Raw genomic sequence first — 26,669 nt, 5'->3', positions numbered from 1 at the left:
GCGCACTGCCACAAACGAACATAGCTGATGTGCATCATACGCTAGCGACCCCAAATCCTTATGGCAGTGTTTCTTCTGCAATGTTGACCATCAGTGGCATCTTATTAAATGTTTCGGTGTCGAAGCTGGATCCGCGGCCCGATGAAGGGACGCCTTTTCAGATACATCCCCACAACAGCTCATTCCTAGAGACGGATATGAACCTATCAATGGAATGCGTAGCATTTCCGGATATTTTGACGACATCCGAAGAGGCTCCGGAGTTAGTGCCCGGGGACACTCTCTGCTTTCTGATTCTTGGCTGCAAGGTGTACTGCCAAGGATTTGACATCATGGTTGGGATTCTGTTAAGCCAGATTCCCACTGGCGAAGCGGATGGTTCAGACCTTAATTACCGAAAAGTTGGCACTGGGGAGATCAAAATAAAAGATTGTGATGAGGAGGAAGACAGATTCAGGGAGAAAGCAGTTGACGGGCTAGGCTGGTATATGGCACATCATCTCGAGCGTCAGGACTGTGTAGCGTCAGTAATAGTTGTGTAGTAGTACGACTAGCACTTATTTGGCTTTGATCTCTACGCTTCACGGATTTGTAACTGAGATTTCGGGTGTCCAATGGCCAGCAAATGATACAGCAATAAGGGGACAGCTGTAGCCGCCCTAGCAACATTGCTTAGAAAACTTGGTCCAACGTTAGTCTGAATTCTGATGAACGTGGCGTCCTGTCCCCCAAGCCCCCTTTATAACTCAATTAGAACCTAGAAGGCGGATCGAGTTCGAGCTTCCTATGTTTGAGTTAGTATGGGCATTTCAACTCCGCCACAAATCGCTTGGAAAGGGCCAAAGAGAAACGTACCGAGATCTTTCGTTGAATTTCCGTCACGGTACGATCTAGCTCTGTCGCGATTCTCTGCTTTTTCTCCAGAGAGAGTAATCTGAACCTCTCGCAGAGGTCTCCGTCTATGACCCCCTTAGCCGGGACGTAATAGCCGCGATACATCAGGTGGTCGCGGCCGACAAGTGATTGGTCTTGAGAACGCATTTGCGCCTCTAGCGCCAGGAAGAAGTCGGCGTCCTCGCGCGTGACGAAGGGAATGAGCACGCCGATACTGCCCTGCAAGCCGCTCCAGACGATGACGTCCTGCCCACCCACAACGAGGCTGGTCTTGGTGATACTGGTCGGTATACATTGGGTAAATAAATGGGCCACTAAGTCGAATCTTGTTGGTGCCCCATGCAGATGCTGCAGGCCATTGATGAGGCGACTTCCACCATCTTTTGCCTCATGACTTGCTTCGTCGGGACATCGCACAATCCAGAGGTTACCGAATTTATCACCCCCAGCCACTGATTCAGAGTCAATCATCGCCGTACAGGTTGTCCAGCGTGCAACTGTATCATCAACGAAAGGAATTAGCTTCTGAGACTCATGATCGAACATAACCATCGTCACGCCCTGCTGGATATCCCCGACGACGATACGATTGCCTTGAGTGTTTAGAGATACAATCAGTTGCGGCGCTACCTCAACTTGGACCTTTCGAAGTAACTGCTTCAAGCCCAGATCATAGATCCGTAGAGCTTTGCCAATTCCTGCGGCTAGTCGACCTTGAAAGGCCACCAGCGCCTTCGGAGGCTCCTCTACCTTGGTCTTATGGATGAACTCCAGCTCTCTCCCGTTTTGTTGGAATCGATAGACGTGGATGTAGCCTTCTGAGAATTGTCTGGGATTGAGGATCATGTCTTTGCTAGTACCAACGAGCAGGAAGCTCTCGCCATCTTGGCCAATAAATGGTACCACCGCAGCACTCATAGCAGCCTCGTTGCCTTCGAGCTCAATCTTCTGAAGCACCTGTTCGCCAATGGGATCGACAACACTTATACAAGAGGCCCATCGGCCGCGACCACGCGGATAGCCAAACTCTTCTGGTGGGAGTGATTTGGCATCCCCATTCGTTTGAGTTTCAGCTGCCGCCGCTAGCAACTGGGTACGGAGTTCAGGACCTAGTGTATTGTTGTCCGCTTCCACCGTGTAGAAGTACGGCTCATGAGGATGCTTAACAAAATGGCGTGGTGTGTATGTGAGAGGCAGAGATTTCCGTACCATGTTATCATACAGGTTTTCGATGGAGAAGATACTGACGGTTAGGTTAGCAGAGGTATGTGCAAAAGAGGTTGGCGGGTACGGCACAGGGCTATGTGAACCTATAGCAAGGTGCAAAAATGTGTAGGAAGGGAAGACTTACTGTAGGAAGTTGGCATGAATCGCGATGATACCCTCCTCACACTGCTCACTGCTGAAGTTCCAACCCCACTCCAACTCGTCGCAGTCAAGAGGTGTCATCATATATCCTCGTTTAGAGTCTGTATACCCCATCCATGGCTTGGAGCCAAGAGCTAAGATACAGGTCTGTCCCTTGACCATTACCTGAAAGAGCTTGATAGCCTTCAGACCCAGAAATCTCGTTTGCGTATCTGATAGCTCTCCTGTAATTTCATCCAAACCAGTTCTGAGATAAACGCCAGAACTCAGGCCGATGTGCAGGTACAATCCAGAGCTATGCGATAATGGATCCTCCATCGCCATGATGCTTAGCGCCGAGGGTGCTGCAGTTAGGGCCTGTATAGACTTGCTCTCAAGCGTGGAATCTGGGTCCAAGCTAAGGATTCGAACAGTGCAATCCTCGCACCCCACCGCCAACATAGGACTTCGGACTCGTCCCTCAGGGACAGGCCCTAAGCTTAGACAGGTCACTGTGCTAAATATCTCCTTCTTCTCGTCGTACTCCGCAAGCGATCCATCGCTGTCCACTTCGAAATAGACAATCTCCCCTGAGCTCAAAGCGACAGCAATCTGTTGCTCATTTGTAGCAACAGCCACGATACTTCGATGTTGGGGAGCAGGCCACTCGTTGATTTCCCCGCCACGGAGATGTCGTATACCTCTAGGGTGAACTTGTACCAGACCATCGTCTGCGATTTGCTGTATGGCGAGGGTCGTCACAGAGGTGAGAAATCCCGAATCGCTCACTTGCTCGAATTCGTCTCCGACACTCATGACCAATGTGTTATCAGATGAAGTCAAGATGATATATGCGTCATATTTGTCGTGCTTCGACAATCTCGTGGTCTAGACACCAGAGACTGTTCCAGGCAGCTCAGAAGTCGCAACCTCGTTAATCTCTAGCCCATGCTTGAGCATCCGAAAATGGCTCTTCGCGCCGTTACCGGATACCGAATAGATCTGCGGCGCGTCTTCCCCTGTTAAATCAGCAACCTTACAGTCCAGAAGAGGACTTAGAGAATCGATGCTTTCTACCAAGTTGAGATTCTCTAGAGGTCGTGGGTAGAAGTATACAGGCTCGTAAGCAGCACGAGGGTCGGTGGGGAAATCGTCGCTAGTAACTGCAGGCTCTGAATCGTCGTCGCCGAGCTTTTCAAATTGATAAAAGTGATGATTACCAGACTCAGTAGTAACAAAGAGAAATCCGCTCTTAAGAATACATAGACTGCTCGCAACAGGGAGAGTATCAAAATACTTAATCTTGATGCGCCGCACCTCTCCTGTCAGACTACCCTCGTTATCTTGCAGGTCAAAAGTGAGCTAGAAAAGGTCACCATCTTCCGTCTGTAGCATACAGAAAAACGCTTCAGGGCTGTTTTTGAGCTTGTGCATCACACCACCAATGATAGTACGCTTGCGTTGCGGGTCTTCGGTAGCTCCTCGACGCCGTGGGATTGGGACACGGAGAGGGTCTTGGTTCGAATGTCGGTACGTGATGCTCTCTTCCCCACACACAAGGACGCCACTTGGGCCATCATTGCCGCCAGGGACTTGGAAGAGCAATGATGCCGTCGAGTCAACAGCTTCCGACCACTTGCGGACCACGTGGTTCAGACCTAGATCCAGCTCGTAGTAAACGAGCTCAACGTCGGGTGTCTCTTGTCCGGAGGGGTCCTGGTCTGAGTCTGAATAGTCCGTCTCAAGAGCTGCAAAGACAGAATTCGAATAACCCACATCGAGGGCTACGAGGGACAGCACAAGGATTCCCTGTTTGTGCGCTTCGAGTGGGGAGGATATAGTGAGTTCGGCTTGAGAGTTGCGATTGAGGACGTAGACGAGCTTGTTCTTTTCGATGGAAGCAATGATGCAGGCCCGGCCTTTTGGGTCGGCAGCTAGGTATTCGCCGGGGACGGTTCGACGCACGCCAGACTTGCCGAACGTCTCCAAGTGAATGCGAGAGAAACGGTTTTGAGCCGGCAAATACTCGAGAACAGCGATACGGCCAGAATCGGTTGCCACAATAATGTAATCTGAGAAGTTAGTTTTATCCTCGCGACTTGTAATGCGCCATCATGGGCGGCTCGGAGAGTTGGTGCTTACCCTTGGAGCTTCCCGCAAGACGGAAAGACACAATCGATCGAACTATGCTGAAGAGGTCATGCGAGAGGAATGGCTGGAGCCTTTCGTGAGTCGTATCGGGACTATACAATGTCAAAATGGAGCCCGATACAGTGAGAATTTGCTGTTCCTTTGTGCCAGAGAAATGGCCGACGCTCGCTTGAGAAATGGCTGTCGGAGGCTGGAGCGAAAGCGAGTACAAAAACATATTCGATGTAGCCGCCATGGTGAGTGCGGCATGAAATACAGGCCCTGGCAAGTGGGCAAACGAGAACCAAAGGTGGACGAAAATACTCTTAAATAGGTACTCACGGCCGTATCTGATGTGATGCTGGCGGCGTTGCTGCCTTGACGTCCGAGGTGAAGGCTGAATTGGAGTGGAATCATGCATGCGCGGATAAATCGTCTCACGTGGGGGTCATCGACCAAAGATCCCGAATGAAATGTTCTCAATGAACAGACGAGCTCTCTTCACATTGTGAAGGAAACAAAGCGAGGATATCAAGTTGTATCCTTCTTGTCATTGAGATATTCTCACGAAAACACAGAATAGGCAACTTTTGCATTTCCGCTGATTGGTGTAGCTGTTAGGCACCAGCGCCAACAAAGTCCGCGGATCCCGACTTCAATATTTTCGAAGCGGACACCAACACACCAAGTCCTGGGCTACATGAGCAGTCGGTGGCAGTATATGCTGATAGGGATGCTGAGTTACTCTCATTAAAAGTATTTAGCTACCCATTTGGTCATGGCAATGGGCCTCATGCATCAGCATTATCGATCCCATCGACGAACAAGTCCTTCAGAAAGTCGATCTTGTAGGTTTATGTTGGCAATATACATTTGTATTAAACGAAATCACTATCTACTGGTCGCCTCTGATATAGGTACAGCTTCGTCTTCACATCTCATCCCGACAATATCCAATTCCAAAGAGATTACCGAAACAACCAACAAATCCATAGCTCGCAACAATATACATAAAGCCGTTGACATGTTTCTGTAAAGAAGGAGCTACAACAAACAGCCTATCATTCTGGGGCCTTTACTACCCAAACATATTGAAGCCTATCCTCGTTGAGCAGGGTCGTGATTCTCGCACAGTTTGCAAGGCTCGTGGTGGCAAGCCTGCTGCCGAGAGCTCAGTATGTAACCGATGCAAGATGTCTGCCCTGCGGGGTTCATAGTCCCGCAGCAGTGGCACCACCATCCGTAGGGTATCAGGTAATAGTTGGCAAAACATCTGTCCCGCTCACAAACCCCCTGAACGGAGACTGTGTTTGTTGTGGTAGGAGAACAGCGCAAAAGTGTTCCAGTTCGCCTGTTGCGTCGGTTTTCCGCAACGGCAACGGGGCAATCTTCAGGGTCGTTGGGATCATACCACTTTGCGCCTTGCTGGTGCCCGCAGACAAGTTTATACACCCAAGTCTGGCACATGATGGCTGTCAAAGAGTTTGAAAAGCGTATTCGGATCAAAATTCCAAAATATTTTATACGATAATGATAAGATGTAACAGAGGAAAGAATTTGCAACGTAAGGATTTCTATTCTCTGTCTAACGGTGATCCTCCTCTTTATAATGAAGGGTATTGACGCTCCGCACCCATAACATGGCCTGCCAGCGCTTCCGACCAACAGCTTGGAGTTGAGCCAATGCATGTTAAGAGTAAGAACTTGCTATAATGAACTGCAAAGAACCAAACTAGGCCTGCAGAGACCAGGCAATTGTTGACCTGATTACGCACTACTCTTCTAAACTTGACATCAAGTGACGACATCTCCAGGTTTTAGCTAAGGTGTAGGACTCACGATAAATACACTTCTGATGTGTTAGTTTTCCTACTGTGACAACTGACTCAGCAGAGCGGCTGTGCCGTCTGTTTTATTGGTTACCGATTCTATGGAATACGGCCCTTACCACTGGTATCACCAACAGATAACGGCTAAAGCGGAACGTGGGCCATGGGTCGAGGTGTTACTGTCAATGGTGTTTACAACATAGGATATTGAGCGCTCAATAGACTTTAGGCAACTCTTGCTCGATATGAGATATGTAGCCTTTTGTTGGTCATGGAATGTACATGATCGAGTCTTAAGGTGGCTGTGCTTTTTTTGGTTGGCACCGGGACCAACAACAGGAGGTTGATCCCAACCAATCATAGCTTATCCATGGAAGCCGAGACATCCGTCGTCTCCCGAAGTTTGTGAATTATGAAACAGCGCCATCGTGGCTAGCTACGAAATCAGGATCAGCGAGGCGCTTGAAGGCCCGATCATGCATCTGTCTTTTTCTGTCTATGGGCGAACCACTCGGGCAGTAAAAACAATTCTACAGGCAGATTAGTGGGGAGTATTTGCTACAGGACCTATGACAGGTCAAGACTTCGTATTCGCTAAAACTACTCCAGAAGTCTCAAGATTCTCGCAACACCCTGCTCATCGCCCTCCAGTGTCCCAGCCTTGTCCTCATCAACCCAACCCATAGTGTAGCTTCCACCAAAGTCAATGATCCATGCATTATCATTCTTATCTATGAGAACATTCTCCGCTTTGACGTCTCCCCATATGATGCCCTTGTCGTGAAGAATGTCAAGTGAATTGCGAATCTGAATTGCCCAACGTTTCCTTAACTCTGGGGAGCTCGCAGAAGCTTTGGCCTTGGACAGGACACTCTTCTTGTCAACCCAGGAGAGTAACATTCCTAGCAGCCCATTACCTTCCCGAACCACGCCCACGAGTCGGCAAATATAGGCTTGAGGTGGATGAGGTATCTGAGATTCGGTGATCTTCTTCAATACGAGGAGCTCCTTCTTTGCATGTGATGGGCCAAAGGAGAGTCCGAACTTCTTGAAGAAACATTTGAGGGGTTGACCATCTTGGTCAGTGACGGCGATGCATGTTGGCGGTTTGATGAGACTGTCCTCAGGTCGATCATAGCATACTTGAACTTGAGATGGAGTGTAGGATTGAGTCCAATCATCCAGCTGCGCCAAGAAATCGGAGTCGAATCTGACAATGGGGCTACTCCATCCATGGTTCTTGGTGTCGAGTTCTTTGGGCTGTAACTCATCATCCATAGCTTCAAGGTGGCAGACAAATGTTTGTTCGGGGAAATAGTACTGAGCCAAGGTCGGCTGCGTAACGACCTGGTGTTCGGAAGGTGGCGCAAGTCGCGTAACTAAAGGCTCAAAGCACTTGAGCAGCCACTCATGGGCATCCTCCTCGTAGAAATCGTCGATCTCAACTTCTCCCGATCTCAAGAGCTCGAGACATTTGAAGTACTGTTCTGTGATGGCGGGAGATCGAATAAATTGACTAGGACAAATATGGCAGTAGAAGACATGGCCAGAGTTAGAGCGGATGATCAAATCACAGTCATCCTCGGTATCGTGCACTTGCCAGTAGGCTAGGTCGTGTCGCATCGCTGCGTTTATATCCGTTCATAGGTAGTTTTAGGATTATGAATAAAGGGGAAAAAGTTGTCAAAGGTGGAAGATTGAATCAGAGGTGCAGATGGCGCAAAGTTGATGCCTAATAGTTCAGGCTACAAGGCATTTTTACCAGTGTTTCATTTGACGCCACGAGGGCAAACAAGGATACACACAGGAGCTGTCAAACAAAACCATTTTGCCAAAGGCCTACAAAAGTGAAAGGACCCTCAGCTTCGGGCCTAAGCAACAGGACTTATTTGTTATACAACAGTAGCTTACTTTTTTACCTATAATGGAAACTACATTAATAATATAATAATCATAACTTAAAAAATACATAATTTATAAATTTTAATTCCTTAGAAATATAACTGACTTACTTGTTTTAAAAGTGCTATCTACCTTGATGCAAAGAAGATATTCTATCTCCCTTTCCTCCATAAGGCATTCGATCCCCTATTCTTCGAATAATCAGTATGCAGATGTTGAAGCCCTGAAGAGTAATGATTTCGGCACAAAGGATCAGAGCAAGTCTCTGGTACACCACAAGGTCCAGCATACGAATAGGACTCTGGGTTGATTGTATGGTACCAACTATGTCCCGGAAGGTTGTGTCCTGGAGCATTGGGTGTCAGCATTCGTCGACAGTCAAATTTATGGCACTCGTAGTCTTTCGAGCAATCGTCAAAATAAATCGATGCTCTCTGGCCCCCGATTGGTTCATCGTGCACCCTCGCGCTCTTCCCGCCAAGTTCCCGTGCCATTTGCACCATACCAATTGGCAAGATATGGTTTCGACGCAAAGATCCGCTATTTTCACCATTTCGCTGGAAGTAGGGTTTATCGAGATCTTCCCTTGAGTGAAATCCGGACGATAGGAAAAGAAAGCAGTTGACTTTGCTCCCTTCAGCCCTAGCGCAAGGTAGCCGTAGATCGTCCTTATCATGAAAATGGTGGCTGGAATGGTTGTAGACTTTCCTAAGTTCTCTCTGCAATTTTAATCTCCCAGCTACACAAGCCTTGGTCTTGCAGGATCTGTAGCAATTTCATCGAGCTCCCTCAGAACCTTCTCCAGTTTACTTACCTCCTCTTCGTTCTCAGCAAGTTGCGGACCATAACATTCCCAGACAACTCCAGCTTCCTCGGCTTCTTGTCGCTGAATCTCCGTCAGAACATATGACTCGATCTCTTCATAAACAACCTCCATCCTTGGAGCCCAATATTCTTGTGCAAAGGACAACAGATCAGCATAGTTACCACGCTCCCTTTCAAATTCCGTGACGAGCTTTTCAAGTAGCTCCAGTCGCAAGCTGTCTTCCTCTTCAATTTCGAGGCGATCCGCTGTCGACAATGGAGAAGTGGCGTTGACTTCATCGCCATCGCCTAAGAAACAACAAGTATGGCGAAGGTCGAGAATAAGAAACGTCAATTGACGCACAGCTGCGCTAGCAATCCAATGTTCCTTAGTTAGGTCGTAACCAACATGGCCTAGCAAATTGCAAAGATATGCAAGGTGTTCGAGGACATCCATTAGGATTTCTACAACCCCATAAGTAGAAAGCCAATCCCGTTGGCAATTTATGGCAGCTAGGAATGTGGTCAAAGGCGTACATCCTTTTGGGGAACATTGGCAACGGCAGTCGTCGATATTGTGCTCCTCAAACATGGTGCTTGAGACTTCTGGAGATAGAGGGACTATGCATCCACTGTTAAAACAGTTTTGAGTCGTGCCGAGATAGGCCATGAAGTAGTGCGCTGCTGTTGTACTGCCCCACGGAGTCGGGACTGTGGAGTGGAGGTCTCCCCCATGATCAACCAACCAGCAAATATATGATGAGAACAAGAAGTCCTGCCACCGCCGAAGGTCAGAATGGCTAGAGTCCAGCCATTCTGCTAGCGAGCGGAAAACGTCATCAAATAAGGTTATTGGCATAAGGAAGCCATTTTCCAGGGCAGACTCAGCAACATCGCCTTGGGAGATAAGCAGGTAGATTGATTTGGACTCCGCAGGCCTCTCAATATTGTCATACACCTTCGGACGCACTGGAACATGGCAATTGTTTTCCTCCAGGAACCGCTGGGTCTGGGCCGCATTCCGATCTAGAATACCGGGTTCGCAGAAGTTCAAGTTTTGTCTTTCTGCTGGAGTGAGCTCGCGCTGTGCGAGTGTTTTCAGCTCTTTCCTTCGGGAGGCTAGACCCCGGATGACGTTCTTTTGGCCCTCACTGCAGACGGGTATGGTGTGATACCGCGGTAGCTGCATAGCTAGCCGGACAGACTCTGTAAAGATCGCCGATTCAGAGCGTAGTAGCACGTTGAGAACTTCGCAGCCGTTACATACTGTCGATCCTGGTTCGTTTCCAGGCCTCAGAGAATGACATAATGCGTCGATCGCATGATCGATTGCGTAAAAGCCGTCATTATCTTTAGTGTTTAGCAACTTTGGATCTGCATGACTGACAACCAAGCTCAAGATGGTCGCATTCTGAGTCTGGACCGCAATGTGTACAGGCGTCTGACCAAGATAATTGATTTCATTCATAGATGATGGGTACCTTCGCAGGAAGTCTTCAACCCTATCCTGGTCTTCCATGAGGATGAGCCTGCTGAGTTGACCAAATTCGAGATCTATTAAGGTTAAGAAACACTCAAGAATTAATATTAGACCCCTGAATATCAGGGCAAACTACTCACAATTGGATATTTGCGGGAAGGCTTTAACCAAGTCAAACTGTCCCCGAACGCTGCCCCAGGGGAATGGAGACTTGCAATCTTGGCCTGCAGAGTCACCATACCTAGACAGAAAAGAGCTGATTACTTCGCCACACATTGTGGAATTTGGAGTTGCACAATTTTCGCAAATTTGCGCAAGAAGTGGTGAGCTATAGGGATTTTTCGATTAGTAACCTTGCTTCTCCAATATTCATAGCACCAAATACAGGCGATTATTGATCTGATAAAGACATACTTTGTTCTCGATTGTAGATATGTAGTTGGATTAATGAAAGGCGACAGCATACAGAACCACTGTAAACCTTCGGCAGAAAAACAGGGCTTTCCCCAGAGTAACTAGTCGAAAGAAAGTTATTCGAGGTCTTGTTGGAAATATATAAGCAACATACTATGATCCCTGCTGTTCCATAATGGACGATCGATCGGCCAAATTGGTCCACGTCGGTAATTGACGCCCTTCTGTTGGCAAAACACCACTTGAGTCGCCTGTAACACGACTGTAAGAATACTTCACAGTCTTCTTTGCTAAGGTCGTCTCGATGAATAAATGCTAGCTCTGAAATTTTGAACGATGGAGACTGGTCGCTGTCGACTGTTTGAACCCAGGCGAGGTTTTGACCGAAACCCATCCCACCGGTACCTGCTGTAAAGAATAGCGAAAATTGGCTGGCGGTTCTCCAGCGACTTCTGGTAAAAGGGATAGGAAATCTCAATGTGCCCTTTTTTTGTTGCTTTAGGGGTTCATGCGTTGAAAGCGGGCATTCAGGTGAATGATAGTCTGCGAAGCTGATTTCGTTTTCGAGGATGAAAGGACCCCATTGTCGCCGTTCGCGCCGCTTATAGCTCTTGCGGCAGACGCAGAAGGAATTAATCGTCCACATTGTCCCATTTTGGTACCTTGTTGCCCCAAGTCCGGACACCGGCGTATTAGACGTCGGGTCTCGCAAGCATATGGCGGCCTCTGGAGCTGTTTCGGCGACATTTCCATCCCTAACAGGCTCGGGAAGTCGATTAAGTATATTGAGCACAGTCTGTTCTATACCTTGGATAGATATTTGAGTACTGGTGCTAGTCCTTCTGATCGCTGGACTCAGCATCTATCCCAAGTTAAACTAGTAGTGTTCACTTACACTTGCAAAATAAGCAAAGCGAACTTCAGAACGCTGATTGTATCGAATAATTGCTTCTCCAAGTTCTCCAGATTTTGCTTTTTGAATGGATATTTGAGTTTGACATAGATTGCCTTGGCTTTTGAAGCGCGACTGTTAGGGAAAGGGTCCTGGCCTTTTAATTCTGCAACCATCGCTGACAAATTCTTGATGGCGCCCGCACAATTGGCCTGGCCATGGTTGATCGCTCTTTCGAGGTTAGTATCGCCAAATCCAGTAATGGAGGCCCATGTCCTCAGTGCGACTAAGGATGAATGAAAGTCCTGCGCATAATTCTTTGCGCGCTCGAGATCTCCATCCCGGCCATCAACGCTATCGAGATATTTGGATATGTCAGTGAATAGCTGGATTCCCAGGGAGACTGTCCCAAAAGCGCTGCCGGCGATGCCAAAAGCTTCGGCCATGGTGGAAATAGGACTGTGCACAGGTTCAGACTTCAAAGATGGTAGTTATGGGTAACAATAAGAGATGTCTCGAAGTTTGGTGAAATGGCAAACGACGCTCACTTAAAAGACTGATTTAGATTTGGCCCACGCCGGGCTCCAAAGCATTGTGGTGGCTGTGTGATATGACTGCATAATCAGGCTGTGTTGGAAGTGCAATCTTGCGAATTGTATACGTGGTCCAGTCCGAACCTTGACATAACCTGGCCTGCATGCAAGAATGTTGATTACTGCAGTGTGGGGTAGAAATGGGCGAATGGCTGAGTTAAGTCACTAGAATTGCCAACTTGGTGGGAAGACATGGCCAATTGACTGATTGCTGAGCGGTGGTAGTGGCCGCAATGCACCATGCACAGGCAGGCGATGGTGGTTATAAGCTCAATTAAGAGATTCCTCGAGATCTTACACTTCACGAAGGTTTATCTTGTTGCTGTCCACCGAAGCGAACTGCCGGACTAGTAATGTGATCAATAGAATAGTAGGCTGCGGATTGTCTGGAGCATTAGGTACTCTGGCACGTAGACCTGCATCATATGCTGCACCAGATCTAGCCATTCCGGCCGAAATCGACCAGCGATCGTAGCGTTGTAAAATTCCCAGTACTCCGGATACCAACCTGAAATTTCCCAGTCTATAATTTTGATCTCATAAGGAGGATAATTCAGTCCCGTCCTTTTGACAAGGATATTCTTAGGCTGCAGATCCCCATGCGTGAACTTCACCTTATGATCTCGCAAAGTCGCGGTGATGAGTGTCCGTAGGAGTGTGATATGTGCCAGGGGTTCGTGTTCCGCTAGCCGTTGGAGCATCCCTTCATTGAGGTCATCTTCAGTCTCGAAAGGACCTGACTTGGCTGGGTTCTGATCTGGCGTCCAGAAGACTCCATCACTTAAGGGTTTTCGATTGAGAGAACCCAGATAAGAAGGCGGTTCAAGGCTACGCAACTCCCGTAAAGCAGCACGAAGTTGGCTGATAATTTGTAACCTGTCGGGAACTCCAAGGGTTGGCCAGAGATCTCCTAGGCTCTTGGCGTTGATATACTCCATAACGATGAAGTTGATACCGGTCTCTGGCTCCACCAACATACCATAGAACTCCGGTACAGGAACCTTGGTGTTGGATGAGATGTATTGGAAGGCCTCAGCTTCTTCGGAAGAGACGGTATGGCCGAACTTGACTGCGAAGTTTTCACCGACTTTAACAACAGTAGCCGACGCACCAGGAGGGCTGAGTATTTCGGTGGATGCGCGTATTTCCGCGATTGTAGGGATCTGAGGTGCCATGTCTTCTGTGGCTAGGTAAACGGTGAAGATTGCGAAATCGAAGGAGACAAGCGGGGAAGCTCTGGGCGTCACGTGGTTCGCAGCGCCCAAGCAGGGCAGCTGTTAGAAAGACAATGGATCTTGGCCTCTCGAGTGATTATCCATAGCCAGCGGGGTTCCACAAGATCGCCATGCTCCAGTGTCTTTGGAGTTTGTGGTTGGCTGTTGGAAGCAACTATACCGAAGATGGATCAACTGGCTTACAGTAGTTAGCCCGGGCCGCAAGCCGGCGATCAGATAACGTACTGAACCCAATCCAGAGCATTTATTACTGCAATTGTGCAGATCCTCGACAGCCATCTCAATTTCATGGCAGGTTAATGGATCTTCACCACGTCAGTGGAGCGGGGTTTTCAGCTAGCCACCTTAACTTGGTTGGTTATAAATCAGCATGTTCCCCCAGAAAACCGATATCTTACACTTTATTTGATTATCTTGTGAGCCTTGCAACATGGCTCCCATGGCGTCCCACCATGAGTCCCAAGCGGAAACCTCAATTACGAAAACAGGAGTAGAGGAGTCACAAAGTCAACTACCTATATGCGACTGGACTGAGAAGGCTGAAGTCAAGCTGAGAAGAAAGTACGTCAATCGTCCCCCGAAACCATCAACAGAACTAACAATTTGACCAGAATCGACTTCACCATCTTACCCATGCTCATGCTCGGCCTCTTCGCCCTGCAACTCGACAGAGGAAACGTAGGCTACGCAATGACAACAAGCTTCACCGACGATCTGGGCATAAACAACGACAACGTCAATACCGGAAACCAATTAATGCTCGCAGCAGTCGTGATCTTCGAAATACCCTTCAACATGGTCCTATCCAAAATCGGACCAGCACTTTGGCTCATCATCCAGATTCTGGCGTGGGGAACTATCGCAACGGCGCAAGCAGCTGTGCACAACAAACCGGGATTCTACGCTACGCGATTCCTGCTGGGGATGTGGGAGGCTGGATATTTAGCTGCTGCGCTAACAATTCTTGCTTCGTTTTATACGCGGAAGGAGATGGCGATGCGGGCTACGTTGGTGTATGTTGGGAATTACTGCTCTGCGGGTGTGAGTGGACTTCTTGCGGGGTTGATCTTCAGAATTCCGGAGACGAGCGGGTTGAAGAAATGGCAGTGGCTTTTCATCATTGACGGTCTATTCACATTGGTTGTTGGCTTCCTTTTCATCTTGATCATGCCTCGTTCGACGACCAACACGCTTCCATTGGCGGGCGTCAAGTGGTTCGACCTTTTCACAGCTGAAGAGAGGGACATCCTGGCCAAGCGCGTCATTCTTGATGATCCGCGCAAAGAGGTGAAGCTCTCTGGCATCAGCCATAAGACTGCGCTTCGCATTCTTTTGACCAGCTTTCCAATGTGGGGTCATTTCGGCATCAACGCCATCTCCATCACGCCTAAAGGAGGGTTGGTTTTCTACACGCCTACGATCATCAAGAACCTCGGTTTCGGGGCGTCTACTGCGAGCTTCCTAGCAGCCGTTAGTAACTTCGGAGTTTGCATATTGGCAATTCTCGTCTCTTGGGTCAGCGATAAGACCTTATCTCGAGGACCTCTATGCTTACTTTGTGGCGTATACTCGCTCGTTTTCTCGGGTGTTCAATTCGCTGTTGTTGGGAGCTCCGATGTTTGGATGAAGTACGCAATCCTGACACTTCTGGGCTCCGGAGTGGCAGTATCTCAGAGTCTCAATGATGCGTGGTTTAGTATCAACACTGAAGATCCGCAGGTCCGGTGCATCGGGCTTGCGCTGGCTGTTGCGGGGTCAAACGTAGGAGGATTAGCGGGACAGAATATCTTTGTGAAGAGTGATGCGCCATATTATCGCAATGGATTCCTGAAGATCTTGTGTCTTTACGCGGCTAGTATTGTGCTTGTCGCGGGGATGATATTCTACTACTGGAATGACAACAGGAGAATGGAGAAGTCAGGAGAGCTTGAGGATGCTACAGAAACAGAGGGCTCTGGAGGACTCCACAGCAGAAGGGTGAGGAATCAGTTGTAGAAGATATGTTGACATTGATGTTCCCCCCAGTACTTTCGAGCATATGTGCTACCTGACATTATACGAGTCATATACATTGGACAAGGCTCAATCCAAATCCTCCTGTGACAGCCCTATTTCCCCCGTCAAACAAACTAGCATGACTGCTGAGCAGGGCTCTTGATAGCATTACCAGCAGCATTCAGATACTTCTTAAGCACACTAGTCCCGCCACATTTGTACTTAACAGCCTGGACAAAAGTCTGTGTGTTCAGCTTCGCACCATCCCAGTTAGTATGCGTGTTATCATTAGGGTAATAGGTCTTCGCCTTAGTAGGTCCCATCGCCTGGAACAACGCCACAGAGTACTTTGTATGGTTGATGTACTCAACTCCAGCTGCCTTAGCCACAGCCTCAGCGTAGTCTGCAAAAGGCCACTTTGATTGCAGCGTGTTGCCAGTCCAGTAATTGCGGTTCACCATGCCGGAGATAACAGGTGTTGCTCCCTTGGCCTTGGCGTCGGCGATCATCTTGCGCAGATACCAGCCGAACGTGTGGACGACTTCTTTGTTGCCTGTAGTCGTGGTGACGGTGACGATTTCTTCGCCGGTTCCTGGGAGGGTAGCGCGGTCAGATGTAGTGGGATCACCGTCGTCGTTGTGGCCCATCTCAATAACCACGAAATCTCCTGAAGATGTCTTTGACAATAGGTCGCTCCATAGACCCTCATTGATAAAGGATCTAGTCGAGCGGCCGTTCTTGGCAAGGTTCGAGACAGTGAGGGTTGTGTAATTCTGGATGTAATAGCCCCATCTATTAGGATGAATGAATAAAGACAAATGTTTCTTTGCTTGAATGGATTACTCACCCTTGGAGGGCATTTCCAGTGGCATAGTTGGCTGTGGTGCTATCAGAACAAATCAATAGCTTAGCTGCCTGAATAGGCGCTGCAAGCAATACAGAGCCAAGGATGGTTGAAAAGCGCATACTGTAGAGGACTAAAGGGAAGTTGAAAGGGAAGTCAACCATTCAATTGTTGAGAACATCGTCGTATTCTTATCTTAAGCTTCTTTCAACGAGGCAAGGGCCGCAGTTTTCCTACTCTACAAAGCTGGAGAGAGGTGGAAAATTAGCATCCGAAGCAACCTCTTCATGTGCCGAGCTCGGCAACTCGGCATAGGTGGTATCCTTGTAGATGTCCTAAATTGGATATGCGGAAGTAGCTTCTGTCATTCGAGTACTTAATTGACCATTGCTATGGAAGGGTTGTACTTTTCTATACGCGGATACATCGATATGAAACCCGCTAAGGCAGGAATGCGAGTAAAAAAAAATACCGAACGGATGATACCCCACGATTCTCCGTTCCTTATTGAAGTCTGTGTGGGGGAGATCGTCTACCCCACGATCTAGTTGGCGATGATTGTCAAAGTGACTAAACTTGATGCACTACAAGTTGACGCTCACCGCGCGGAAGACGGAGAAATGGGGTGGTATCGATCGTCATACCGGGTGGCGCTTCCAAAGCATCAGGGTGGCGGCGCTGAGAAGAGTGGCGAGTTGCTTTGGGTTGCCAAAGCGGTAGAAAGATTTGGGATTCTTTGCAAAAGGAAAACAAAATGCCCTAGGGCTTGCAATAAGATTCATTAGCTATTGTGAAAGCTTCTAGGTAAGAGCTTATATCAGGGGGGGGGGGGGGGAATCGTATTGTCATTCATTATCTGTGTTTGCAGCCTAAAGCTTAAGCTTATAGGCCGCCGTCATCCATAGCTAATGGAAAAGAGACAGAGATAACTTTGATCTACATTTCTAAACTGTAGTAGGACTAATACACGTGCTTCGCTCAAAGCCAGAAGATTCCTTGCTCCGCGTAGATTGAGTAAATCTCTATCGGTAGTGCAATGTGCTCTTTGACTTTCTTTCACGACTTTGGACTTCTTCCAAACCCTCCTTCCACCAAACCTTATGTCACCGCGTTACTCACTTCTTTTAGGTGATGCGACAGCTATGGCTGTGATAGTGGGAGCGGCGGCGGCGGAGGTGGTGGTAGCCGACGACTCATGAGGGTACCCATTCGTCCGTGACTCAACGCCGTGTAAGCAGCTCTACTTAAAGTTCAGACTCCTGAAGTATCACAAATTTGCTAACCGCTGTTGCTGCACCATAAGTATAAAAATACCTACGTCGCAACCATTGCTGCGCTTTTCACCTTGCTTCTCAAACATCGCCATTTCTAATCGATCACTTCTCACAAGACCAGTTGTCCAATCTTCGAAGGTTTCTACGATGGCGTCCACAATTACTACCTCAACCAGCACTGAACCGCGTGTCATTACCGGTTGGAAGCGAGTCGCATGGCCAGTCCTTCGTACACAGCCTCTAGAGATGTCAGTTACAAGCCTACCTGCCTCTATGAAAACGATGTCCCAAGCCATCCTTCAACGGGCCAATACAATCGCCGGAAAGCATGGACTCCTGAAAGGCATGGACGGCATGACCCACTTCCAGATGCGAGGTCAGATACCGACAGTCCTGGTCGTTTCGCCCTGGTCTTTCGAAAAGACACCTATCTGGGAGGCAGCCTTGAAAGAAATGGTCACGAGCTTGACTGAGCTGACAAGGGCATCGTCGATCCGTGACGGTGCTATCCACGTCGAAATCATTGCCCCGGAACTTACTAAGACGATTTACTACACTTGCGTCAACAATCCGCATCTTAGTGCATCCTGGGACTCTGTCCGTCCCAAGGTCCGTAAATGCCTTGAGTCCTTTCAAGCGACCAAAGGAAACTGGAACACCATTGCTCTTCTCCGATACGGGGTGCTTCCAGATCTCAAAGCCAATCCTGCTACAATATACATCTCGGTAGACGATGATTCGGACGAGACGGGCTGGAATGAGGTCATCGCCGATATCAAGATGATCCTTCAAGGGGAAGAAGGATGGGGCCATTTGAATGTTCATATGGAGCATAATGAGAACTGGGGAATGGGGAATGTTTTCGACTAATGTTGGGTCTCAAGCGAATGAAAGTGTGATTGCTTGGACAGAGTCTGTTATATACCGCTAATAAAAGACAAAGATTGGGAAAGTATAAAGTTGTGAATATCAGAGCATGAACACTTAACAGGAAGTTGCCAAATAGGGGTCTGACCCAACCATGCATACGTCGCGTTCCCTTTTGCTTCTTTGCCATCAAACCTATGGTAGAGATAACAAGATTGCACTATTCCCTCATATGTACTATCTTACGGTTCTTGAATAGCGATATTGCCACCGGAATTTGACCACTGTCCCGAATACAGTTCATCAAGGTATCTTTCACGTCAAGCCAAGCGGGCCAGTGACATGGAAATTGGACTGCGTGACAAGCCCATCGCTGCAGATGCCGTCTACATTGGTGCAATATGCTCCTTTGGCACTTGGAAGACGGTATTGGCAGCCCTTGACACGGAAAGCCGCCCTTCTGACGCTGCCACGTCTTCCTTTGACCTGCCTGGAAACTCAACTCTACTTGTTATGCGTTGTGGCCTGATGGAAACGGTCTAGACCAGACTGTGCCCCTCAAGACCCTCATCAGACCAATGAACACAATGTCAAGAGGTACACCATACGGACCAACAACCTGAGCTGACGTCACTGAGTCCTCACGTGGATGCTCACTGAAAATGTAAATTAGTGCTGCCCACGGATTAATCCACATACTTGATAAACAGGTTCAGCCACCCGCTCTGAATCAAAACCCAACCACTACACCAGCAAAAGACAGTCAGAACGACTATGACTTTAATTGAGAGCATTCTTGCCCTCCTTCAGACTGTGCCATTCCTTCCTCCCGGTCCTCCGGCCAGTGCAGAAAACCATGAAAGGAACCAGAAAAGTCCATTGAACCGCTTTTTGGGGGTGCCATCTAAAGAAAGGACGGGAAGCAATGTGCCAGTGTCAGCAGACCAACAACAGTCGAGATAAGTGTGCATACCTACGCGTTGTATGCGGAAGAATTGAGTGTGCGGTCAGACTCTCCCACTTCAGCAAACTTGTCGCATGCTAACGAAACCGGAAGACCTATCATCTACACACAGGAATTGCCATATCAAGGTAGTTACGAAACAACAAGACAGCAAGAGGTCAATCTGGGTCGGCGCTTAAAATCAACCTTGCAGAGTTGCGTAAGAGGCCTAGTCGGAGGGCCTAAGTTCCCTGCGCCGATTTAAGGCCTATCTTAAGGATAGATAAATGTTAGCCATTGAGAAATCATTTATCAATAGGTCAGCTAAACTCAATAATCCTCTGGGTCGTATAAATATGCCTTGTGACCGCAGGTTGACCAAAATGAGGTATTTGTTGGTCCAATTTGAAACGGGCCGCGGCCAACATATCGCAGCACATCCTGCCACAGCTGAAAGCTAATGCAGCCGTCAAACTTTGATCTATCGAGCCGGTAATGAGTTCATTTAAATATGAGCAGTCTCAGAATGTTGGCCAAAGTCGCATAGCCCATTTATCGGCCCAAGACAGCTTCCCAACAATTGGTCAACTATCAAGTCACGAAACGTGCCTTCTATTCCACCAAACGTTATTAACATTAGGGGTTATCGATAGTCAATCCTGTTTAACCGTTAGACCTTCGACTCATGTGTTGTGTATGGTATAAACAAGTAGATAGACTGGCAAGCAGTGTAGCATGTTAAACTGATTTTGATCTGTGTTCCTTATAGTCAAACACCTAGTCTTGCTCGCAATACCCAGAGTGGCATTTATTGCATGTAATCTATAGAATCACGGAGAAACCAGGCAAAAAGGCTATTTCTCCTACAACTCCCTTCATCAGGTAATCAATGCTTCGCTGCTACAATCCTCGTTGAAACCTGCGCTCGCTCCAGATAAATCACGTTGCTTGGGTGTTCTTTTGGCATCTTCTTCAACCCGCCAAATAAGCAACAGTCAACAACCTTCACTCCCCTAACATCTCTGCTTCCATTACATCTTAGTTCCTCAACCCCCCTCTCACAAATTGAGAAAGCAATGCCGTTCGTGACTGTGAAAATCTGAAAGATGTTCTCGGAGCGTCGTAGGAGGATCCCAAGCTCGTTCGCCTTTTCGCAAAGGGTCTTTAGCTTTTTTCTGCCGATTTTCTGGGACCTGATGTCATCTGTCTCAACTGGCTTGAAGAACTGTTCAAGAAATACTGCATATGACTCTGTCTCATTAGATCTATCAACGAGAAGGTAGAGGCATTTGAAAGTGGCGCGAGTCCAGTTGACCATTTCACCACTAGCGGCTCCTGAGGGTTGGATTGTTAGTGGTCAAGGAAGGTTTTGGCTCTCCAGAGGGATTCTGTACCTTGAGGGTGATTTGCTGTAATGGCACCCCTCATTTTTCGCTCAGTTACTGCGACTAATTCCTGAAGTTCCGCATACTTTCCACCGATGTCGAACTCACTGACGCTGGTGGGGAAGAACAGTCGTCTAATCAGTGTAGATAGATGCGCATGAACGGCATCCTGACGACGTTCTGGACGAATGCCATGAATATCTTCGAAGAAGGCGGTACTATCAGGTGTTGTGGGCTGTCCATATTTGCCCGTGTTAGAAAAAAGCCTTTCAGCGACCCATTGGGTTAATGCCCGAACTTCAGAGAATATTCTTTGTATCTCGCTATCCAGTATGGGCTCCTCGTTACGAGGTACAATGATGCTTCGTAGTTGGTCCGCTCTTGACTCCGATGCCTTCAATTGAGATTTGATTTTCTTTAACTCTGCCTTTGTTTTCTCTAGCGTTGCTGTGAGGTCTTCAATTTGCGTCTTGTAGTCTGCCTCCGCCGACTCCAGCAACAGCTGAGAATTTGAGGGCTCAGGAGATGTGCGATGTGAAGGAAGTGACTGGAGGTCATCTTGGCTATTAACCATATATCCCTCGATTGTTCTTCGGATGGTTTGCTCTATATAATCTGTCGTGGTCTGCAAGAACTTTTGGTGTCCGGCATCGATTCTGTTGATGACTGAATCGAGGCCTCGATCCAATTCAGTTCGTAGCTCCAGACGCAGCTGATCGACAGCTTGAGATGTGGGATTAGGTCTATGTGTCATTTCCCATTCCATCTCATTGTCTTTGGGGTCGTCGAAAGTCTCCACGTTGGTGCGTGATTTATGGCCCCCCATGCTTTGGAAATGGACTTGGGACCGATATCTCCTGAGTTCTTGTCGAATGGATGATATGATAGCCATTTTAGGAATGCAAACAAATTGCTCCGGTAAGAAGAGAATAGTTACAAATCGCTGGTGATATGGATACCTGCTAAAGAGACAGCGAGTACTAGGCGGACTCCCTTGGTTCGGTCTACAAGATAAACCAGACATTGGCTACTTGTCAAGGAACACAAGGCGGTCTAACGTAGTGAGGATGGTGTAGATAAAGGTGGTGTCGTAGAATGTGTCAGGTGTGGCCGATTCTTGGCCGACTGTCAGTGTTGAGCGCTTATGCGGGCCACACGACAGGATGAGGCTGTTTCAATGCCATGCGAGGCACACCTTTACATAAAATGTTGGAAGTGGATAAATTAAAATTCAGGCCAGATGCTGTTGGCCATCTTGGAGTATTGCGAGCTATAGGTATTGGTTAGAGGAAGCAATGGTGCTTACCAACACCAGACAACTCAGCAATATCCAGCCTACGCAGCCCTCCAAAAGGTTTCACATCCGATAATGGCCAAACACTCAGCCGTAGCTAGCTATTTTAGATTTCGCCATTCTTACTCCTGCAATAGATTGCGTGCCGTCGCTTTGTCCTATATCAAACCGAGTGGCCCTTCCAACTATCCTACAAGATGACAAACAGAACATCTATTGCTTATATCTTGCAAAAAATATTTCGCTATGGCGTTCAGGTTCGCTCGGCCTACCAGAGCTTCCGTGAACGATTCTTTCGCCGTCCAAGATGTCACTAGCAGCTCAGCCACTGCAACGCTTGACACAAAAGACAGGGTTATCATTGCCCTTGACTTCGGGACAACCTATTCAGGCGTGGCATACTACTTTTGTAACTCGCCAGGAATGCCCGATGTCGTACCAGTAGTCGACTGGCTAGGTACGTGGGAATCACATTTCACTTTAAGAAGCTAGACTGACTTGCAGTAGGACTCGAAGGGCGCACGCAGCCTAAAGTGCCCACTGCAATCATGTATGACCCAGACGACAATACAAAGTTCAAGTGGGGTGGTCAAGTCAACTGGCGTGATGATCATGTTCGAGGCGTAAAACTTCTACTTGACCCTAAGCAAACCAGGCCTGCTTATCTTCCGTCCAGCAACTTCAAGAGTGAGATGAAGAAACTTCCGAAGGATTTTGTTGACGTAGCAGCAGACTTCATGGGTGCTATGTACAGTCACGCCCTGGAGAAAATCGCAACTAGAATACCTCAAGGTTATCTTGACCTTTGCCAGAAGGACTTCGTTCTCAGTGTGCCAGCTTTGTGGTCGGACATGGCCAAAGAAAGCACCATGCAGGTATGAGAAATAGACTAATCGGCAGAGCTCACGACGCTGACAGATTTTAGGCGGCGCAGAAAGCTGGCATTTTTCCGGTGGCTGTCATCAAGGAGCCAGAGGCAGCAGCACTCTACACCTTCATGAGCCAAGAGCGGGCATTGGCTGTAAGTGTTCAAGAATAGTTGAAGACATCACCTTAGGCTAACAGAGGAAGGAGGGGGATTGCTTTGTTGTTTGCGATGCGGGAGGTGGCACTGTCGACTTGATCTCGTATGAAGTCATCTCAACAAAGCCATCCCTTGACCTAGCAGAAGTGGTTCCTGGCATAGGTAATTGGATACACATTTCGAAACTCTCTATAACTTCTAACGAGCTACAGGCAGTATGTCAGGATCTCTGGGCCTTAATCGGCGCTTTGCCGAAGCAGTGCAGAACTTGATCGGAGACGAAGAGTGGTTTCGTCTCAAGAATCACGATGCTTGGCCACTAGCCGAACGCCAGTTCGACCAGAGCATCAAGACCGCTTTCAACGGTGATTTGGAGGACGAATACATCGTGAATTTCCCCGGTGCGTATCTTGAAGACGATGATGAAGAACGCCTTCTCAGAGATACTTGGTACATGTCTGGGTAGGTCTTTAGTTAGGGTCAACTGTGAACAATCTGACTAACGCACCATAGTGAGGCGGTACGTGACATATTTGAGCCATTGATTGCAGACATAATTCGCTTGGTGAATGAACAGGTTCAAGGGGCGAGGCTCAAACGTCCTGGCAAGCCTCTGAAGGTCAGAGTTGGGCAAGTCTTACAGTTCCATGCTGACTTATTATCTTAAGGGTATCTTCCTTGTTGGTGGCTTTGGCGCTAGTCAATACTTGAAAGCTCGTATAGAGAAAGCGAACCCAGACATTCAAGTAAGACGCTGTGAAGGATCGATGAGTTCCAAGAACTGACACTTTCAGGTCATTCAGCCTGACGATGCCTGGGCAGCTATTGCGAAGTGAGTCTTTACAGTTGGTTTTTGACCTTTTCTGACCATTTACAGAGGCGCAGCGCTCAGCCGCTTATCGTACACAAATGTCGTATCTACGAAAGCTACCCGACACTATGGTGTAATTGTACGCAGTACCTACGAACCCATAACCGACAAGGGGCGACCAACGTTTGTTGATCCAGTGGATGGAACACTTCGGACAGACAAAGTACGCAAACTCCAGAATTTACGAAGAAGTACCTGCTAATTGTACCTCCAGATGTGGTGGTATATCCTCAAGGGACAAGACGTCAAACGCGATCAAGATATCCGGCGCTCCCTCCACCGGCATATTCCAAAAGATCACTCTGACAATGATCTCGTGTTCCAGGACAAGCTTTCGATGTCAGAGGTAGTACTGGCGCCGCAGCATCCTACAGGCGATGTCAGGACTAACTGCACTTTGACGAGCGATCTACGCGCGGTGGATAAATCTCTGTTTACAGAGCGTGTTGGTATTGATGGGAGAGAATGGCTGCAAGTAAAGTTTGAACTGGTAATTTCGACAAGAGAGGCTGCGATGAAGTTTTGGCTTGAATACGATGGTAAGGAGGTTGGTTCGGTTTTTGCAACCTATGAATAGCAATTTATGCTGTTGCGGATTAGACTTTGTTAGAAGCATTGCATACTTGACTCGTCACAAATGGTACTGCTGCGTGTTGGATGTTGTGACCTAGAAGAGCGTGTGAGAGTCCTGATGTTCATCAGGTTTTACAGAATGTCCATCTGGATGATGCCCGGTTATTCTTATTTTCTACTCAATAGAGTCGCTATAAGCTACCTAGGCTTTATCTGGGATCACCAATCTTTTCCAATCTCTTACAAGCTAAATACGTGAGAGGGTCCCTGCGAGCCGAATTATCTACAGTAGTCTTGAGCAACTACAAAAGAAGTGCGCTAAAAGTTTGAAGGAGATTGGAACGCACTCAAGGAAGCCCTTTGAAGGGGAGGAGCCTATAATTGGATATCACCTGATAGTATTATCTAATATTTTCAAACATAAAACGAGGAGCTCCCTTGGAGTTAACCGCTCTCACCAAACTGTCACATTCATATACTATTTGCAGCAATTAGCTGTCTTGGCAAGCACAGGAACCATCACAAAGGGACTATCATTACCCTGGACTTGCTCTAGCGTTTTCGGAATCTGCCCTTCCCGGACTCGGTAGCGGGACGAGACCTGTGGTCAGTGCGTGCGATATACGAATTGTTGCCTCTTTTGAGAGTGTTGGTAGACGAAGACCATTCTAGATCTCTTGGAACAATGCTATGCTGGCTAGTTGGGATGAACTGACAGACCAATTCCAGGCTGTTTGATCTTGGTTTCGGCTTACCCTGGTCTTGAGGATCCTGGGAGCATTTGATGCCGAAGGAGTAACCCCTGGTTGATGGCACATGATTGGCTCAGCTTGACTAACACGGGGCTTTGCCGATCCATTATTTACCCGTGAGGCTCATGACTCGGATACCCTGTTGATAGCACGTTTGAGATTTGACAGCCCTATTGACCCCGTGAGCCTGCGGAGTTGGGGTCAAACGAATGAGACGTGCCATATAGGAAATCGCTTAGTCGAAAGCTAACATCTAGTTCACAAGGGTTGCCGAAATAAAGTTTAAGCTTATAAAACACACGGTTCAAGACGGTGGAGTTGTTAGTCACCTGTCTCATAGCTCGGTCATGCCGACAGCTGTACCGCATGCACGAGACGAGGAAATGGGGATAGCATCCAAAAATACAGAGACAAGAACAGATAAAATGACTATAAAGTATTGAGGAGTCCCGAGTTATCATTTTTCAATCAACTCAACTCATCAACTCGGTTCTCTTCATCATAACCTGCTGCGCAGTTTCATCTCTTCTTCTAAGCTCTTTGCTCCAAGTTTCCAATTTTCATCAAGTCCGTGACTTACCTACCTACCACTTGTAACTTTCAAAATGCCTTCCTTCACTAAAGTCGTCGCTACCGTCGCTGGATGCTCCGCCATCGTCAACGGCGCAGCCATCCCAGCTGAGAACGGCCTTCACACCACTACTCTCCAAACCCGAGACACAGTCAAGAGCCCTGGCAGCGTTCTAAGCAAGCGTGAGCCGGTCACGATTGCTATTCTGACTGCGGCTGGTACTGCAGCAGCTACTGCTATCGTCAACGAGGCCGTCAGCGCTGCCGCCGCTTTCATCGGTGACATTTCCAACTTCGACGCTGGCCGCGAAGCATTCACCGTTCAAACCACCGAGACCATGATGGCGAACAACCCCGACCCTGAGCGTTTCCAAGCCGCTGCTTGTTATAACAAAGCGTTCTCTGTTGCTGATCCTGCCAACATTGATGGACAGTCGTCCGTTGAGTTTAGACTTGGAATCCTCAACACTGATTACGAGTGCATGTACATTGCTGCACCCAACCAGTTCTTTACTGAGGGAGATGGTGGTCTCATCAACGTAAGTCATGATTTGGTTATCCTTCGATTTAACAAGCACTTTGGCTAACGATATACCTAGCTCTCCTTTACGCATACTGATCGATGCACATTTGACCAGGAGACCGCTGATCTCACTTGTGTTTAAGTGATCAACAGGAAGATTTATGACATTTGAAACGCTCAGGAGAAGATCAAAAGATACTCATGAAGCCCGGATTAGAGATGTATTAGCCTAGA

The 26,669-nt window shown here is 48.0% G+C and overlaps 12 protein-coding genes across 12 annotated transcripts; 4 read left to right on the top strand and 8 right to left on the bottom strand.

The window, feature by feature from the left end:
* Positions 1 to 757: 757 nt before the first annotated feature.
* Positions 758 to 3,057, bottom strand: RSE1 (pre-mRNA-splicing factor rse1; the record flags this gene model as incomplete). The annotated part of the gene is made up of 3 exons (XM_044819548.1): positions 758 to 784; positions 856 to 2,137; positions 2,246 to 3,057. 3 exons carry the CDS (start codon positions 3,055 to 3,057, stop codon positions 758 to 760), a joined length of 2,121 nt encoding a protein of 706 aa, XP_044687250.1.
* Positions 3,058 to 3,129: 72 nt separating this feature from the next.
* MSP5_1 (Pre-mRNA-splicing factor rse1) lies at positions 3,130 to 4,627 on the bottom strand (the record flags this gene model as incomplete). Its single annotated transcript, XM_044819547.1, has 3 exons — positions 3,130 to 3,584; positions 3,639 to 4,313; positions 4,384 to 4,627. The coding sequence occupies 3 exons, from the start codon at positions 4,625 to 4,627 to the stop codon at positions 3,130 to 3,132; spliced, it is 1,374 nt and encodes a 457-aa protein (XP_044687249.1).
* Positions 4,628 to 6,800: 2,173 nt separating this feature from the next.
* J7337_001813 (uncharacterized protein) lies at positions 6,801 to 7,823 on the bottom strand (the record flags this gene model as incomplete). The annotated part of the gene is made up of 1 exon (XM_044819546.1): positions 6,801 to 7,823. One exon carries the CDS (start codon positions 7,821 to 7,823, stop codon positions 6,801 to 6,803), a length of 1,023 nt encoding a protein of 340 aa, XP_044687248.1.
* A 1,018-nt stretch (positions 7,824 to 8,841) lies between these two features.
* J7337_001812 (uncharacterized protein) lies at positions 8,842 to 10,095 on the bottom strand (the record flags this gene model as incomplete). The annotated part of the gene is made up of 2 exons (XM_044819545.1): positions 8,842 to 9,215; positions 9,540 to 10,095. 2 exons carry the CDS (start codon positions 10,093 to 10,095, stop codon positions 8,842 to 8,844), a joined length of 930 nt encoding a protein of 309 aa, XP_044687247.1.
* A 1,538-nt stretch (positions 10,096 to 11,633) lies between these two features.
* Positions 11,634 to 12,138, bottom strand: J7337_001811 (uncharacterized protein; the record flags this gene model as incomplete). Its single annotated transcript, XM_044819544.1, has 2 exons — positions 11,634 to 11,649; positions 11,696 to 12,138. 2 exons carry the CDS (start codon positions 12,136 to 12,138, stop codon positions 11,634 to 11,636), a joined length of 459 nt encoding a protein of 152 aa, XP_044687246.1.
* Positions 12,139 to 12,586: 448 nt separating this feature from the next.
* On the bottom strand, positions 12,587 to 13,460 carry J7337_001810 (uncharacterized protein; the record flags this gene model as incomplete). Its single annotated transcript, XM_044819543.1, has 2 exons — positions 12,587 to 12,632; positions 12,688 to 13,460. The coding sequence occupies 2 exons, from the start codon at positions 13,458 to 13,460 to the stop codon at positions 12,587 to 12,589; spliced, it is 819 nt and encodes a 272-aa protein (XP_044687245.1).
* Positions 13,461 to 13,950: 490 nt separating this feature from the next.
* Positions 13,951 to 15,515, top strand: J7337_001809 (uncharacterized protein; the record flags this gene model as incomplete). Its single annotated transcript, XM_044819542.1, has 2 exons — positions 13,951 to 14,081; positions 14,132 to 15,515. 2 exons carry the CDS (start codon positions 13,951 to 13,953, stop codon positions 15,513 to 15,515), a joined length of 1,515 nt encoding a protein of 504 aa, XP_044687244.1.
* A 134-nt stretch (positions 15,516 to 15,649) lies between these two features.
* Positions 15,650 to 16,481, bottom strand: J7337_001808 (uncharacterized protein; the record flags this gene model as incomplete). Its single annotated transcript, XM_044819541.1, has 2 exons — positions 15,650 to 16,307; positions 16,363 to 16,481. The coding sequence occupies 2 exons, from the start codon at positions 16,479 to 16,481 to the stop codon at positions 15,650 to 15,652; spliced, it is 777 nt and encodes a 258-aa protein (XP_044687243.1).
* Positions 16,482 to 17,780: 1,299 nt separating this feature from the next.
* Positions 17,781 to 18,503, top strand: J7337_001807 (uncharacterized protein; the record flags this gene model as incomplete). The annotated part of the gene is made up of 1 exon (XM_044819540.1): positions 17,781 to 18,503. The coding sequence occupies one exon, from the start codon at positions 17,781 to 17,783 to the stop codon at positions 18,501 to 18,503; it is 723 nt and encodes a 240-aa protein (XP_044687242.1).
* Positions 18,504 to 20,793: 2,290 nt separating this feature from the next.
* J7337_001806 (uncharacterized protein) lies at positions 20,794 to 21,654 on the bottom strand (the record flags this gene model as incomplete). The annotated part of the gene is made up of 1 exon (XM_044819539.1): positions 20,794 to 21,654. One exon carries the CDS (start codon positions 21,652 to 21,654, stop codon positions 20,794 to 20,796), a length of 861 nt encoding a protein of 286 aa, XP_044687241.1.
* Positions 21,655 to 22,368: 714 nt separating this feature from the next.
* On the top strand, positions 22,369 to 24,594 carry J7337_001805 (uncharacterized protein; the record flags this gene model as incomplete). Its single annotated transcript, XM_044819538.1, has 11 exons — positions 22,369 to 22,579; positions 22,630 to 22,997; positions 23,048 to 23,143; positions 23,188 to 23,308; positions 23,359 to 23,608; positions 23,660 to 23,666; positions 23,724 to 23,765; positions 23,815 to 23,892; positions 23,941 to 23,978; positions 24,024 to 24,180; positions 24,232 to 24,594. 11 exons carry the CDS (start codon positions 22,369 to 22,371, stop codon positions 24,592 to 24,594), a joined length of 1,731 nt encoding a protein of 576 aa, XP_044687240.1.
* A 1,353-nt stretch (positions 24,595 to 25,947) lies between these two features.
* Positions 25,948 to 26,577, top strand: J7337_001804 (uncharacterized protein; the record flags this gene model as incomplete). Its single annotated transcript, XM_044819537.1, has 2 exons — positions 25,948 to 26,451; positions 26,512 to 26,577. 2 exons carry the CDS (start codon positions 25,948 to 25,950, stop codon positions 26,575 to 26,577), a joined length of 570 nt encoding a protein of 189 aa, XP_044687239.1.
* Positions 26,578 to 26,669: the final 92 nt, after the last annotated feature.

This window comes from Fusarium musae, chromosome 1, assembly GCF_019915245.1.
Source record: "Fusarium musae strain F31 chromosome 1, whole genome shotgun sequence".
NCBI classification, from domain to species: domain Eukaryota; kingdom Fungi; phylum Ascomycota; class Sordariomycetes; order Hypocreales; family Nectriaceae; genus Fusarium; species Fusarium musae.
Note: the sequence above shows the minus strand (reverse complement) of the source record. Positions and strands in the feature narration are given on the sequence as shown.